The 15,149-nt window shown below is 37.9% G+C and overlaps 1 protein-coding gene across 8 annotated transcripts in view; it reads left to right on the top strand.

Annotated features, from left to right (window-relative positions):
- LOC106078450 (guanine nucleotide exchange factor DBS-like) overlaps window positions 1–15,149 on the top strand; it is a 141,601-nt gene that overhangs the window by 110,443 nt on the left and 16,009 nt on the right. For all 8 annotated transcript variants that reach the window (XM_056012209.1, XM_056012206.1, XM_056012202.1 and 5 more), the window contains 8 exons: window positions 7,193–7,384; window positions 7,979–8,170; window positions 8,840–9,127; window positions 9,957–10,156; window positions 11,127–11,193; window positions 12,181–12,296; window positions 13,046–13,115; window positions 14,254–14,349. In XM_056012209.1, the coding sequence (XP_055868184.1) occupies window positions 7,193–7,384; window positions 7,979–8,170; window positions 8,840–9,127; window positions 9,957–10,156; window positions 11,127–11,193; window positions 12,181–12,296; window positions 13,046–13,115; window positions 14,254–14,349 (1,221 nt within the window). The remainder of the gene's footprint in view (window positions 1–7,192; window positions 7,385–7,978; window positions 8,171–8,839; window positions 9,128–9,956; window positions 10,157–11,126; window positions 11,194–12,180; window positions 12,297–13,045; window positions 13,116–14,253; window positions 14,350–15,149) is intronic.

Raw genomic sequence — 15,149 nt, 5'->3', positions numbered from 1 at the left:
GCAGTTAGTGTACAAAGGCAGCTAGTGTATAAAGGCAGCTAGTGTACAAAGGCAGTTAGTGTACAAAGGCAGTTAGTGTCCGAATGCAGCTAGTGTACGAATGCAGCTAGTGTACGAATGTAGTTAGTGTACGAATGTAGCTAGTGTACGAATGTAGCTAGTGTACGAATGTAGCTAGTGTACGAATGTAGTTAGTGTACGAATGTAGCTAGTGTACGAATGTAGCTAGTGTACAAAGGCAGTTAGTGTCCGAATGTAGCTAGTGTACGAATGCAGCTAGTGTACGAATGTAGTTAGTGTACGAATGTAGCTAGTGTACGAATGTAGCTAGTGTACGAATGTAGCTAGTGTACGAATGTAGCTAGTGTACGAATGTAGCTAGTGTACGAATGTAGTTAGTGTACGAATGTAGCTAGTGTACGAATGTAGCTAGTGTACGAATGTAGCTAGTGTACGAATGTAGCTAGTGTACATGGCTGTTAAAATAGTTTGAATGCTCGTTACTCGGTTGTCCATTGTGTCCAAGTGATCTTGTCAAATACAGAAACGCGGATGATTTGTTATCTCACGAGTTTCCTTTCGTAACTGTAACATGCTCTCGTTATGTATAGTTGAAGAATGGCTGGGTTCGTGTGTCCACTCAACTCGTGACAAACATAGATATCACAGACTTAAATCCACTTGAGCAGACAAAATATAAAGTTTATTTTAATAATAATAAAATGCACTTCGTGGTAGTTACCTAATCCAATAAGAAACATAGTCACATCCGCATAACAGCGGTATCAAATATATACAACATGTTAAGTTCTCCAGAATAGACTACATGTAACGTCCGCATCACAGCGGGTAACAATAAGCAATCATATGTATCCAGCTCAAAATACAAAATAGCTATCAAAATACGTGTACTGTCTTACTGGCTTCAAGTGACTACTCTCAACTTAAGTTCCTACTGTCCGCAACGGACCAAAAATACTAGAACAGTTACTACTCTCCCGAAGTGACCAAAAGATGCTAGATCTACCGACTGCCAGTGACCACTCTCTCGACCCTTAAGTGAAATATGCCCATGTGGAGTATCACCAGAGAATGCCGACCACATCCTCCAAAACTGCTCTCTTTACCAAGAGGCCCGTATAAGACACTGGCCCCAAAACACCCCAATAGAAAGAAAACTATATGGAGAGCTCCCTGATTTGGAAACCACTGCGCAGTTCATCTCGTGTATTGGTCTAGTCATCTGAACGCTCCAACATAACAATGAGAACGAAGAAGAAGAAGAAGAACTACTCTCTCGAAATGACCAAAAGATACTGTCAGTGACCACTGCTACTGGCTAAGAGTCAATTTATCCTTACTTCCTGTATCTATATCACGAGTTTCACGTGTCTTTTACCCACATGACCCGAGGTAAACATCTAGCAGGCAATGTCAACCGAGACTGTGGCAATAACGCGACACAAGCTTGGATGTCTAGGTTAAGAACCTGCTCTGCAGTAAACGGAGGCACTTTGAGCATCTAGGGGTGTATTTTTATATAGCTCTACTTTCATGCTTATAGCATGCTGAGAGCGCTTTGGTCCAATCTCATTTGTGGGGAAAGGGGGCATCTAGGAGAAGGTTTTTCCGTGCTGCCTTTAGGCGCTCAGTAAACACAACTCTGCCCTAGTCGAGTGTCGAACCTCGAGCCATCTTGCTTGTTGTAGCGACCACCCTGTAGTATTTATGTTTGATCCTAAATAAGACACATCATGAACTGGGATGCAAGTTCGGATCCAGAGTTATAAGTTGTGGGGGGGGGGGGGGAAGATTTTTAAAAAAAATCAACCCTAACTCCAGTGAATCTTGAATCTCCCAATCCTTTATATAATATAACATAGCCTTATGCAATACAGCGTTTTTATTTCGTCAATTCATTTTTTCCGGGAAAAAAATATTTTGGGCATTAAATATTTTTTTAAAATTCATCCTGGGAACACTGTCTCAAGTAGTCCTCCGGCACTATGTCATTACTAAATCATGGCGTCGCGCTGTGAAAAATGGCGCACAAATTGCTGAGGAAAAGAGAACAGCGCAGGCAGAAGAGAAGCGCCAGAGAAGAAAAGCAAGGCCAATGACACTAGCTCCAGCTGGAATAACCTGCCCAGTGTTCCGGGCTCACATAGGTCTCACCAGCCACATGAGGAGGCACAAAACTCCAGTGCAAAGCCCTCAGCCCACCTCTGTGACAAAATTGGTCATCATCGAACCGCGATGGAAGAACCGTACTAAATTATAAGATTTGCCGATGTCCAAAAAATACCTGTCAATAATGAACGATAAATATATTGATGATTTCAAAGACCGACTCAGTTTTCTAATTAGCAAGAAAATACCTGGAGGTAAAAAATGTTTTACTTATTTCGGATGTTCCTTCAGAGTTGAAGGTAATTACTTCCTAGTCCAAACCTCCCGCAGGATGGGATGGGAGTGGGCAGGGTTTGAACCCGGGACCATCGATAAGTCCGAACGACAGTCCAGCGTGCAAACCGCACCATCCAGCCATCCAGGTAGGGAACAGACATTGCAATCGATCAAATTCTAAAAACGGTCATGCTAGCCGAGAATCTTCTTTGGTTCGAAGACATTGCGTGGCCAGCAAAAAAAACAGGATTACTCGGCCATGCATACGCCCTGTTCCAGAGGAGGATAAAAAAAAGGAGGAAAAGATCATCCAAAGGGGAAAACTTAAAAAAAAAACGGAAACGCCTTTAACGATTTTCTTAGAAATGTAACAGTTCGTGTATATCGCTGAGAAAAGAATTACTGGCTCGTTGGCCACATGGGGGGATAACTCTAGTTGTGAACGTTATAATTTTTCATACTAAAAATAAATTAATATAAATTTGGCTAGAGAGTAAATCTAGGTCTCGATCCTAAATCGGTTTTGAAAGGACTATCGCGTTCATGAAAGGACTATCGCGTTTGGGAATTTCTGAATGTAAAGCTTTTATTGATTCAAAAGTTTAATAAATTAGTGTTCAGGAAAAGTGTGCGCATTGTCTTCTAAGTCCTAAATGCTTATCATTGAAATATTACGAGGTGTACTCGATCTATACATTCACTTCACCAAGATTTGTTTCTTAAGGGAGAAGGGGAAAGGGGGCTGGGTAAAAAAATGTTTTTAAATTCAACAATCGCTCAATAAGTTGCAGAAATAAGATATTATCTTTGTAAAAAAAAAAAATAATAAAGAAAAAATTTAGTGACATTTCGCAGTAGGCCTAATTTTCATTATAATAGATGAACGCTTAGAAGTCTATGAGAATGTAGATCTACATCTCTCTTGTTCGCTGTGTATTGATCAGTTGAAGGACTCATTCGACTTAAACATTATACCCAGGAATGCCAAAACACAGGTTACATGGAGCTTTGAGTAGCAAGTTGATTCTGATAATCTTTAAACAATACGAACATCTTTTCATAAAGTCATGTATCAAAAATCCGGACGTCTGGTTACCCTAAGTAAAATTGAATCCTATTCATGAGCAAACGAGGGAGCTAGAGGGTGTATATTTAAATATGATCTAAAGGGGGTCCCTTGTTTCAAATTATTTTTAAAAAAATATCTTCTTTTAGTTACAAAAGAGATACAAGACACCGATAGCAAAGACAAACAGACACAAACACTCTTTTGTTCCCCTGGCAATCCAATCATTAAATAAGAACAATCTGGTATAAACTTTGTCACATGTAAATTATGAGTGAGTCTGGTGTGAATATACACTTTGGTTTCTTATAGTTATAATGTTTTTTTGTTTGGTGTAATGCACAAATTGTAAGACAAATTTCCTTATGGACAATAAAGACTATTATTATTATTATGTTAGAAATGAACGAGTAGTCATTCTCTGGCGCTGCCAGGGTCGAGTTTCGCTAAAGAGAAACAAAATTCATCGTAGTCCCTTTAACAGTTTCCACTGAGGAATTTTCTGGTGATGTGGCAGGTCTGCAGCAGTACCGCCCTCTGACAGGCAACGAAGATGTTCCTAGGAATGTTAAAGGCCTTGAAGGTGTCTGTGAGGTCAGTTGTTATTATCTCCTCGGTTGATATAACAATACGGTATATTGTTATTTTGGACAATTTCCATAGACGCTTTATCTCCAAGCCCAGGTTCCCATATTTTCTTCTTCTACTTCTTATTATTATTATTAGGCCTATTAGGTTACAATATAAGTCGTTAATGGCCAGAGTAAAGCTTGAGCATAGTTTCATGCTGTGAAATGATGTCTCTGAGAAGTTTAAATAACGAAAGACTACGATATTTTGTTCACGTTAAGTCTAAATATCGAAAACAAACAACGGGACTTGGTTAAGCGGTGTCAACACTGTCTTGTCACCTCCCTCGCTGTTTAGTTAAAGGATCAAAGTCCCGAGGTGTCAGGACGATGAACCGAGGGTTGAATTTTTTTTCCCTAGTCGATCTTGTGAAGTCGTTCAATAACTAAATTAAATTATGGCTTTTATATAGCGCTACTTTCTTGCTTATAGCATGCTCAGAGCGCTTTGGTCCAATCTCAGTTGTGGACCAGTGTGTGTGTGTGTGGGGGGGGGTATCTAGGAGAAGGTTTTTCCGTGCTGCCTTCAGGCGCTCACTAAACACAACTCGAGCCCCTTCATAGGTAGCCAGGCCAATGCAAGTTCAAGCGCACTTAGCCTCTCGACCACGCTTCTAGTAATGTTTTGTTTAGTTTTGAATGAACTTTTCTAGTTTTAGTCTAGGTTGTTTCCATTTCGTAGTAAAGTTCCCCTTTGAGACTTTGCCATCTATGGGGCAGATTAACGAGGATGTCATGTGGCCAGCACATCGACCAACCGCATTTAATTTCCCCGACTTTTGTCAGGTAGGCTACCCATTAGAGCTGGGTGGACTCAGAGGCGCCCTAAAATCCTGTAATTCTAAATTCCCAGTATTCACCAGGATTCGAACCCGGAACCCTTGGATCGGAAGCCAAGCGCTTTATCACTCAGCCACCGCGCCTCCCCTCCTATTACGTAACACCTTTTATTTGATAATCTAAATTTTAAAAAAATTCTAATTATTTTTTTCTGTCTGATCCACGCCACCCATTCCATGCCTGTAATGACCTTAGGGCAAAAAAAAAAAGTTGCACTTGAACGAATTTGTCCTAGCATATAGAATAAGAAAAGTGATTGTTTTTAAAGATTAAAGTCTCGTTTACTTGCCCCCCCCCTCCCGCTCCCTTTCCCTCGAAAAAAAATCTATTTACAGAGCGGTATTCCAGACTGAGGAAATCAATGAAATAATGCAGGCAGAGTTGCCATGACAACCAACTGTCCCTTTCACGTCCTCGTGCCCTATGTGTGAGATCGCGTATACGGTGCAGCTGCTATGAAGGGAACTGCCATGTTTCTATTCACCATTTCCATTTTTTTTCCCCCTGTTTTGCTGTTGTTTTTTTTTTCTTCTGTTAACTTGCGTATCGCTAGCTCGGACACAAGACCCCCGAACATTTCAGCGGTGACGCTTTGATTGACGAAAGATAGTCAGACAGCGCACAGTGCATGGATGTTGCGAGCATATTCTCAGGAGGCTACATACAAACATAAAACAAGCAAAATAAAAAAGAACTGAGATTTAAAGCCACATCTCTCTCAATATTGTAGCATTTATTTCCCGTTTGATATACCCAACAAAAATCAATGAATGAACTAGTTAATTTTTGATTGTGCGAAGATTCAACTTGATCCGGGAATGGGGAGTGGGAGAAATAACGTGTTCAAAATTTTTACCAGAGAGACAGAGTGTGTTGATATAAGCTTTGTAGCAAGCAACATATAAAAACATACTTTAAAAAAAGGGGAGATTATCTAAGGGGGAAGAACTCCACATTTAAAACCATATATGTAAGATTTCCTAGAATGGGAAGTCAGAGAAACAACGTGTTTAAAATGTTTACCAGACAGAGTGAGTTGGTGTAGGCCTAAACTTTGTGAAAAAGTATCAATCAGTTTCACCACACGAATTTATGAATACATATACTTAGCAAATAGTCTACCATTGAAAGTCATAAAACATTTACGAATAAAGTCTTTTATTATTAGCTTAGAAAGCCAAATAGTATATTCCAACTGCAATCTAATACTTGGGGCCGAATTTACTACAATTAAAGACTGTGCAGTCGCACAGGGCCCTCACCTTTAGAAAAGGGTTCCACATTAGCAAAATATAAAGTTTTAGAAAAAATAGATATTTTAACTAAACAAAAATAAGGAAAAAAAAGATTAAATGTACAGGTTCTTCACCGCTTTCTCCACAAGGATTGCATTCTTCTATATTTACTACCGGGCTACTAATTAAGCGCATTTACATTGAAGTTTGAAGAGTGTAGGGGCCTTCCACAAAACTCCTGCCCAGGGCATCTACTTGTTAAAAGCCGGCAACCTAATACTGTTTTAGGCCTACTAATGACACAGAAAACCTACTTATATCGGTCAATAGAGTGTTAGTACAGTCGATAAAATGCTATTACTTATATTGTACGGCTAATATATACCATTGAGATATAAAAAATGGAATAGCAACCATTTGTAATGTTCTTTAATAAATCGTTGAACAAAAAAAAATGGTTGTTTGAGGTTTTGGAATGACAGTCAAGTTGTTACTTGATTAAAAGATAACTTTCATTACATTTTATGTGGACACACCACAGCTGATAACATTGTTTCTGTTCTGAGTGGGGTGTTGACAAGATATTTATTATTTCCAAAATCAAGTAACAATAATTGATTGATAAATGCATACCATGCATAGTTTTGTGTATGTTTTACAAATGTATTACAAAAAACGGGCGGGACACACACACACACATATATATATATACACACATCATACATTTCATCCTTAAAAACCTCCTAAAATCTCCTAAAATTTTGTCATGGAAAAGTGCTACTAACCCACTAAAATTAACAGATAAAGGCTTCAGTAATATTTGCTTTACCAAAAGATCAACTGTTAATGGCCAGAGTATATACAGAGTATATAGGAAATCTAAATGTTAGTTCAACTTTTAACACACACATTAATGTACAAAACAACATGATCTATATAAGTGTAACACACTGCACAACTCTGCAGTGACCAAAGTGTACAACGTCATCGCTGATCAGTTGTCTTTTCCTTTGCAGAAAGACTTGGACCAGGCAGAGAGGATGAGAAGCAGAGGCCAACAACTCATGATGGATGAGCACTACGCAGTCGACTCCATCCGGCCCAAATGCATCGAGCTCCAGCGCATGTGTGAGCAGTACAAGGAGCTGCTGCGTAAGCGCAGAGAGATGCTGACCAAGTCACACGACCTCCAAGATAGACTAGACAGGGTAAGTTAGTGTTGAGTCTTTGGTTTAACTGAAAGTAAGGTGGCAAGATAAACTAAGCAAAGCGGAAGTGCAATGAAGAGCAAGATGGCTGTTTTCAGTAATAGACGCATTGGCTGGCTTGGGTATGTTCACAGAATGCCATAAGGTCGACTCCAAGACATTCTGTATGGTGATCTAATAGAAGACAGGAGAATAATTTTAAGGTACCGGATGTACTGATGTATGCAATCACTACATAAAGCTCTTCAAAGTTGACACCATCAGTTTGGAGACTTGTATAGGCACTGGAAAAAGATCCACATGGAGCATAAAGGAAGGGTCCCGGATTGCAGATGCCACACACAACAGAAGTAGAAAGAAGGGTGAAAGTACAACAGAGCCTGGTGATCGCAGATGCCCAACCTGTCATAGCATCTCTGTATTAAGGATTGGCCTCTTAAGGCACATGCAAAGGGCAATAATTATCTTATGAGAAGTAAAATGGCAGAGTTCAGTTCCCCTTCTTTAGAATATCCCTACAAGTTATTTTATAAATTATTTTTGTTATATCATTAATTTAAATTAAATGTGTTACTTTTTCTTGATTCTCCGAAGGCCAACAAGTGGTGCTCCAATGGTGTGGATCTACTGGCCAGTCAACAAATTGACAAGTTTCAGACAGCCCAAGGAGCGCAGTCAGCTCTTCAAGAGATTGAGAAATTCCTGAAAACTTCCAGGGAGCTGAAACTGAGCAACCCCAAAGAGTTCAGGCTCCTGTTTGACTCCTTAATGACTGCTGACACCAGGGTAAGTAATTTCCTTTGAATTCTATGGAACAGATGATGCAAAGCTCATCTGTTTCTATGACCTATGGTAGATGGGGGTGTCTTGTTACCAGTGCCATGACCAAGCAGACTTAATAATGTCAGGTACTCATTAACCATTAGAGTTGGATAAACTTGAGTGTCCTAGAAAATCCTGAATTTAAAAATGCCAAAGTCCTCATAGTCATTGAAATACTAGAGACTCCTCAGTTTGTAAGCCAAGTACTTAACCATGCCCTATTGAGACAAATGGACACTTTAAAAAAACAAAACAAAAAGCAAAATATAAAAAATCTTTAAAAAAAAGCAAAGCTTATTTAAGGGAAAGAACTCTGCACTTACAACTCTATAACTGAAGAACGTAGAAGTTTTTCCCTTTTTCAATACCAAACAAAATAATTAATTGATTAATTGGTCAATTTTTAAATTGATTCATGTTTTGCTAGGTGCAATAAATAATTGTTTAAAGCTTCAACTTGATCTGAGAATGGGTGTGGGAGAAATAATGTGTACAATTATATTAAGGGAAGAAACTGGACATAATTAACCATATCCGCTCCGAAGGATTAATTTCCCTTGTTGGTATGAAACAAAATAATTAATATCAAGTAAATACTTCACTAATTGGATAATTTTTTTAAATATGTTTCAGGGGACTGTCCAGCAAGTTCTCAAAAGAATGGAAGATGTTCAAGGGATGTGTGAGAAGAGACGGGTCAGTCTGAAACAGATCATTGACCCACGACCTCGGCCGGTGCAGCCGGTTAACCCCGAGCCTGCATCTGTGCCCCACCCTGCCCCTGGGTACTCCCAGCGAGAGCTGAGGGAAAGCCAGTTATTCAAACCTTCCATGGATGAAGTGGACTCTACCCCTCTGGGCCACCAGAGGAAGGCCTCCGATGGGAAAAGGCCACCTGTGTCTTTGGAGAAAAGTGTCAGGGTAAGTGCTAAACAAGCTACCAGAAATAGAAATGAAAGAGCTTGACCTATTATCCATAGAATCTTCTTATTTATGGGTGTTGTAAGCCAACACAAAGATATATAAATACTTTTGTTTCCCTAATGTTTTTAAAGATTAAGTAGAAAAAAAAAAACATATCTGAACTAAAATGAGCACCTATAACTAGTCTATACTATATGAAATCTATAATTAGTTTCAATAGTAAAGAAATGAACAAGTTTATTTAAAAATGTATCGTTGTTTTTAGATTATAAATTGTACTCTAGATCTCTCTCTCTCTCTCTTTTTTAAAAATATCTTTTATATAGCGCTACTTTCATGCTTATAGCATACTCAGAGGGCTATGGTCCTATCTCATTTGTGGACCAGTGGGGGGAAGGGGGTATCTGGGAAAAGGTTTTCTGTTCCCCCTTTAGACGTTCAGTAAGCACAGCTATGCTTGAGTCGGGTGTCAAACCTTAAGCCCCCTTTATATGTAGTCCAGCCAAGCTCAAGTGTACTTAGCGTCTCTGCCACACATCCCGCATTTATATCATAGATCTTCAGTTTATTACACTTTGTATCAGTCTTTACTTTAACAATACCCATGTAGAGGTCATGTAGTCCAATACGTAGGCCTCAGCTGGGTTTTTATTGCCATTGGAAGTTCTGTGATCATCTTTACTTTTGTAACATGAAGAAAGTGACTTTATAATTATAACGTAGTGCCATTTAGAGTCCCGTCAGGAAAAGCAAACTATGCATGCTTTATAACAATGTTTTCCTTTTCAAAATTTTTTATGATTCTAAAATTTACACCCCCGAATAGTATCGGCCAGAGGCTGGTGGACAACCACCATCAAGGGTTCTCAGTAATGCCAGTGATTTCTCGACCACTGCTGGAATCATGGTCAGCCGGTCAGCGTCAGATGTCTCGTCGTCCGCGTCAACTGTCGGGACACAGCACAGCTCCATTTCTTCCATGTCCATGTCTTCATTTCCTGAGTCTGAGGGTGTCCAGACAAGGAGGTAACTCATTGAGTTGTTTTGTTTTAAGATTTAAATTTCCATTTGATACATTTGGTGTTGAGCTGGATTTGAACTTTATCATCATATTAACACTCAGAAGTGACAATGACGTTTATCAGCTAGTTATATTATTTATATTGGTATTCCTTGAAAATTAAAAAAAAAAATTTCCCTCTCAGACCTTTGATCTATAGGGCAGATGATGTAAAGGTCATCTGTTTCTGTGTCCCTTGGTTGACGAGAATGTCATCTGGCCAGCACAATGACCAACCGCCTTTACTTTTCCAAAACTATTGTCTAGTACCCATTATATAGCTTGGTAGACTCAGAGGTGTGCTTAAGATCCTGAATTTAAAAATTCCAGGATTAGAACCGGGGACACTTTAACAATCGGCTACCAAACCTTCTAAAGCTTTACTGTTTTTCAAATTTATTTTGTAATAACTTTGTTTCTTGACTGTTTTTTTTCAGTCCTAGAATCATTTTGGCATATCTGCCTTGTGTTTTATTGTATGTAGAACTCTTTTATTCTTTGATATAGTAGCTAGTTAAGTTCCCCCTTTCAGACCTTGTGGTCTCTAGGGCAGATGATGTAAAAGTCATCTGTTTCTGTGGCTTACTGTTAATGAGGGTGTCATGTGACCAGCACAACGACCAACCGCCTTTACTTTTCCCCAACTAATGTCAAATACCCTTTAGAGCTTGGTGGACTCAGGGGCACCCAAAGATCCCCCCCAAAAAAATCCCAGTCTTCACCAGGATTTGAACTCGGGACGCCCGGTTCGGAAGTCAAGCGCTTTACCGCTTAGCTACCATTCCTTGATATAGTCTTTCTTGGTCTGCCACTCTTCCTTTTCGTTGTACCTCCATAAATTTCAATTTCATCAGCACTGGTAATGCTTTACAGGAAAAAAGAAATTAATAAAATGGCAAGCCTTTAATGGAAAAATATATATCTTTTTTTTTTCAGCCATGTAATGAATGAATTAATAGAAACTGAAGAAGCTTATGTGAATGAGTTAAATGAAATTCTACAGGTAAGAAAATTATTACAATGTGTAAACAATATTAATAGGAATAAAACGTTCCCCTTTCAGACCTTATGATATATAAGGCAGATGATGTTAAAGTCATCTGTTTCTTTGGCCATTGCTTAACGAGCAAGGTTTCATGTGGCCAGCACAACGACCAACTGCCTTTACTTTTCCCCAACTAAAGTCGGGTACCCATCAGAGTGGGCTGGACTCAGTATTTATAGGAGGTGTTTATTACATTGACCATTAGAAGCGTGAATATAGCCTATCTTTTATGTATGGTGAAGGTTTTGGTGAGCAATGAATTGGTCAAATGAATATAAACAGCGTCTTTGAAAATTGTAATTTATGAATTGAATGTAAAACTATTATTCACAGCATTCTTACTTTTAGAAGATATTGCCGCCTCATTGTTTTCTTTTCCTAAACATCGACTATTTGAATCAATTCCGAAGAATGAGTGCAGTGTTTCACATGGCGGGGCAAACCCAGTTGAGAACTGCTTATTTCCCTCATCTGATGCAGACAAAACCATTGTCTGGAGGGGGTCTATTTAAGTTTTCTTTATATCCCCTGTGTCTGTCTTCCGTAAGGGCCTTTTTGGCCTTAAATGTGTGTCCTGAGGCCTTGGTGAGAGCTCTCCAACTGTCTCTTTCAGAGGCTGTCTGCTATTTTAACTTTCTTTTTGTCACAGTTGCTACCTGGTTATGTGGTATGCACAATGAGCTGTTATCTCAGCGATCCCTGGTTTGAACCCTGCCCGCTGCCATCTTCTGCCATCTTGGGGAACGTTTGGGTTAAGGATATAGCAATCTTCAATTCTGAAGGAACATCGAAAACATGCAAAACAAATGAAACAAAACAAACAATAACATCCCCTTAATGGATTTCTGTTTTCATTATTTTCAACACTGAAGTTGAAGGGATATTTTTTTCCCCATAACCTCTAAGTCATTAATTACCTTTTCTTTTTTTTTTTCAATTCTGTAGGGGTACTACACAAAAATGGAAGACAGATCTCTCCAGATGATGATACCACCTGCTCTGCTAGGCCAGAGAAATGTCCTGTTTGGAAACTTACAACAAATTTACAATTTTCATAAAGAGTAAGTTTTAAATACCGGTACATTTAACTAATTTTAGGTGAGAAACCGAATTTCTTTGTTTAGGGAGATGAGTTTCAAATGCTGGAGTTCCATTAAAAAACTTTTCATTTTTATAATTATTAATGCTTAAACTACTGAGATACAACAGAACGGAAAATTTCAATTATCCAATCCATCCTGGCACATCTCCAGTCATTTGGGATCATCGTACCATGTCTAAGTTCAGATGTAGGGATTTTCAATCACAGTATAAATACTTTCTCTTTACATTTAAGCTTTCAAGATTCTGTTTACTTTCAAAATACTTTTTTCTAAGCAGTAGGCCTAGTAGAACTAAGCAGGAAATGTGACGTAGCCTAAAGAAGAAGAAAATATGACTAGGAAGAAATTTTGAAGTAAAACGACTAAATAAATATTGCCAACTCCTACAACCAACTACATAATATAAATTACTTTGTGCTTAAATAGGAAGAGCTTTGAAATGAACAGTGCTAAAAAGTGCTAAAAAAAAATTTTTATGCTTTGAATAAGATAGCTTTTAATGAGCTTCTAATTATGTTCACCCTATATTCCAAAAAAGCAATATAATTATAAATATGAAAATCGCCCATTCAGAAGAACTTATTTTGTAATTCTATTTGTTCTTAACAAACAAAAAAACTTTTTTTTTTTACTTATTTCAAGTTTCATTTCAAAATATTTTTTTTAGTATATAGAATATAATAAGTTTTTTTTTGTTTTTTTTTTAGTATATTTCTTCATGAACTGAAAGCCTGCCAGGACTGCCCCTCTCGAGTGGGAAAATGTTTTGTTAACAGAGTAAGTAGCCTATTGTAACAAGCCAAATAGTTCACTTATTGTAACTTATTGTACTTTGGTGAATTGTGTGAATACAGAGTGTGAAAATGAAAATAGTCAACACAAGTGAGGTATGACCGGAAGTATAAGGCTGTATGAGAGTTTGAGAGTTTTAGTTAGTTGAAGAAATTGGTTAGAAGAGTCAGTCAAGTACAGTAATGGAAGCAAAACAGTATGTGGTAACAAGACAGTATGCGGTAACAAGACAGTATATGTAACAAGACAGTATGTGGTAACAAGACAGTTTGTGGTAGCAAGACAGTATGTGGTAATAAGACAGTATGTGGTAACAAGACAGTATGTGGTAACAAGACAGTTTTTTGGTAGCAAGACAGTATGTGGTAACAAGACAGTATGTGGTAGCAAGACAGTATGTGGTAACAAGACAGTTTGTGGTAGCAAGACAGTATGTGGTAACAAGACAGTATGTGGTAATAAGACAGTATGTGGTAGCAAGACAGTATGTGGTAACAAGACAGTATGTGGTAGCAAGACAGTATGTGGTAACAAGACAGTATGTGGTAGCAAGACAGTATGTGGTAACAAGACAGTATGTGGTAGCAAGACAGTATGTGGTAACAAGACAGTTTGTGGTAGCAAGTTGTTGTAAGTTGTACTAAATTGAATGAAAAAAGTTGAAGTCAAGTAGTTGTATTGATGAAACAAGTTGATGTGCAGTCATATAGTTGTATTGATGAAACAAGTTGATGTGCAGTCATATAGTTGTATTGATGAAACAAGTTGATGTGAAGTCAAGTTGTAGTCTTGATGATTGGAACATATTCTAAGTGAAGCTAGAAAGTTATTATATTCATTTAATATTTTCACGGAAGCTGGATATATGTTATATAAATAAACATCATATTCTATCACGTTTGAAAGTAGTTCCTAGTTACTGTAATTATCAGTCCAATCTCAACAATGTGATGGTGCTTGTGAATGACATGCCTACAAGTAATATGCCTACAATCATCCTACAAACCAATGTCATAATAATTATGAATTATCATTATTTATATCATTTCATTGCAAGTATTGACATTAGTTCACTTTTACATTATTTTATTATTTTATTTACTGGACAATGTTTGTTTTCCAGAAAGAAGAGTTCCAGATGTACAGTATTTATTGTCAAAACAAACCAAAGTCAGAAGCGCTGAGAGTAGCAGTCGGGGACAACAACCCTTTCTTTAAGGTATTTACAACCGGATGGATAGCACTTTTTTTTTTCTCTTGAGACTGTGTCAGTGATCCTGAGTTCAAATCCTGCCCGCTGCAGCAGGTTTATACTGAGCATATGAAACCAAACAAAGCATGTTTGTATGTATTTGTTTTACAAGTTTTGGACTAGCCGTCAGAACTGAAGATAATTACGTCATAACCAAAACCTTCTGCATGGGGTAGGATTGGGAACATCATGATTACTGTGTTGTACATGTTAGTTGACCAGGCAGCCATTCTTTTTTAGTTTAGTCATGAAAAATTTTGTTTTTTAAAATACCATTGTACTGGGAACCTTTCTTGATTTCGCATGCTAAGTGCAATATGGTCCACTTTCTGAAAGTTTGTTTCTTGTAGAAGGTTTCCATCTCATCTAATACAACTCAGCTGAGGTCAGGATTTGAACTAAGCCCCTTTGATAGGTAGCCAAGTGGATATACCACTTAGCCACATATCCCTATTGGAAAGACTTGGATTAGTATTTGTTTACAAGAATATTTTACTTTTCATTTTAATGTTACACCAATTTCTTTTTCTTTTAAACAAAAAAAATTTGAACAGTAAAAATTCTGTTTATTGTGTGGTGACATACATCATATGTTTATTGACGCAAGATTTGATAAGCAATGAACTAAATGTAGTTAATGCTCAATTTATATTGTGTGTATTGGCACATCCTTATTAGTAGAGCTGGCAATATAGGGGAGGTAACTCAAAATATTTTTTTTTTCTAAAATTAGCTCTGCAGCCTCCCTTCCTATTTGAATGTTGTTC

The sequence above is a fragment of the Biomphalaria glabrata genome, chromosome 15 (assembly GCF_947242115.1).
Source record: "Biomphalaria glabrata chromosome 15, xgBioGlab47.1, whole genome shotgun sequence".
Taxonomy (NCBI): Eukaryota; Metazoa; Mollusca; class Gastropoda; family Planorbidae; genus Biomphalaria; species Biomphalaria glabrata.
The sequence above is the reverse complement of the archived record's forward strand: the minus strand, read 5'-3'. Positions and strand labels throughout refer to the sequence as shown.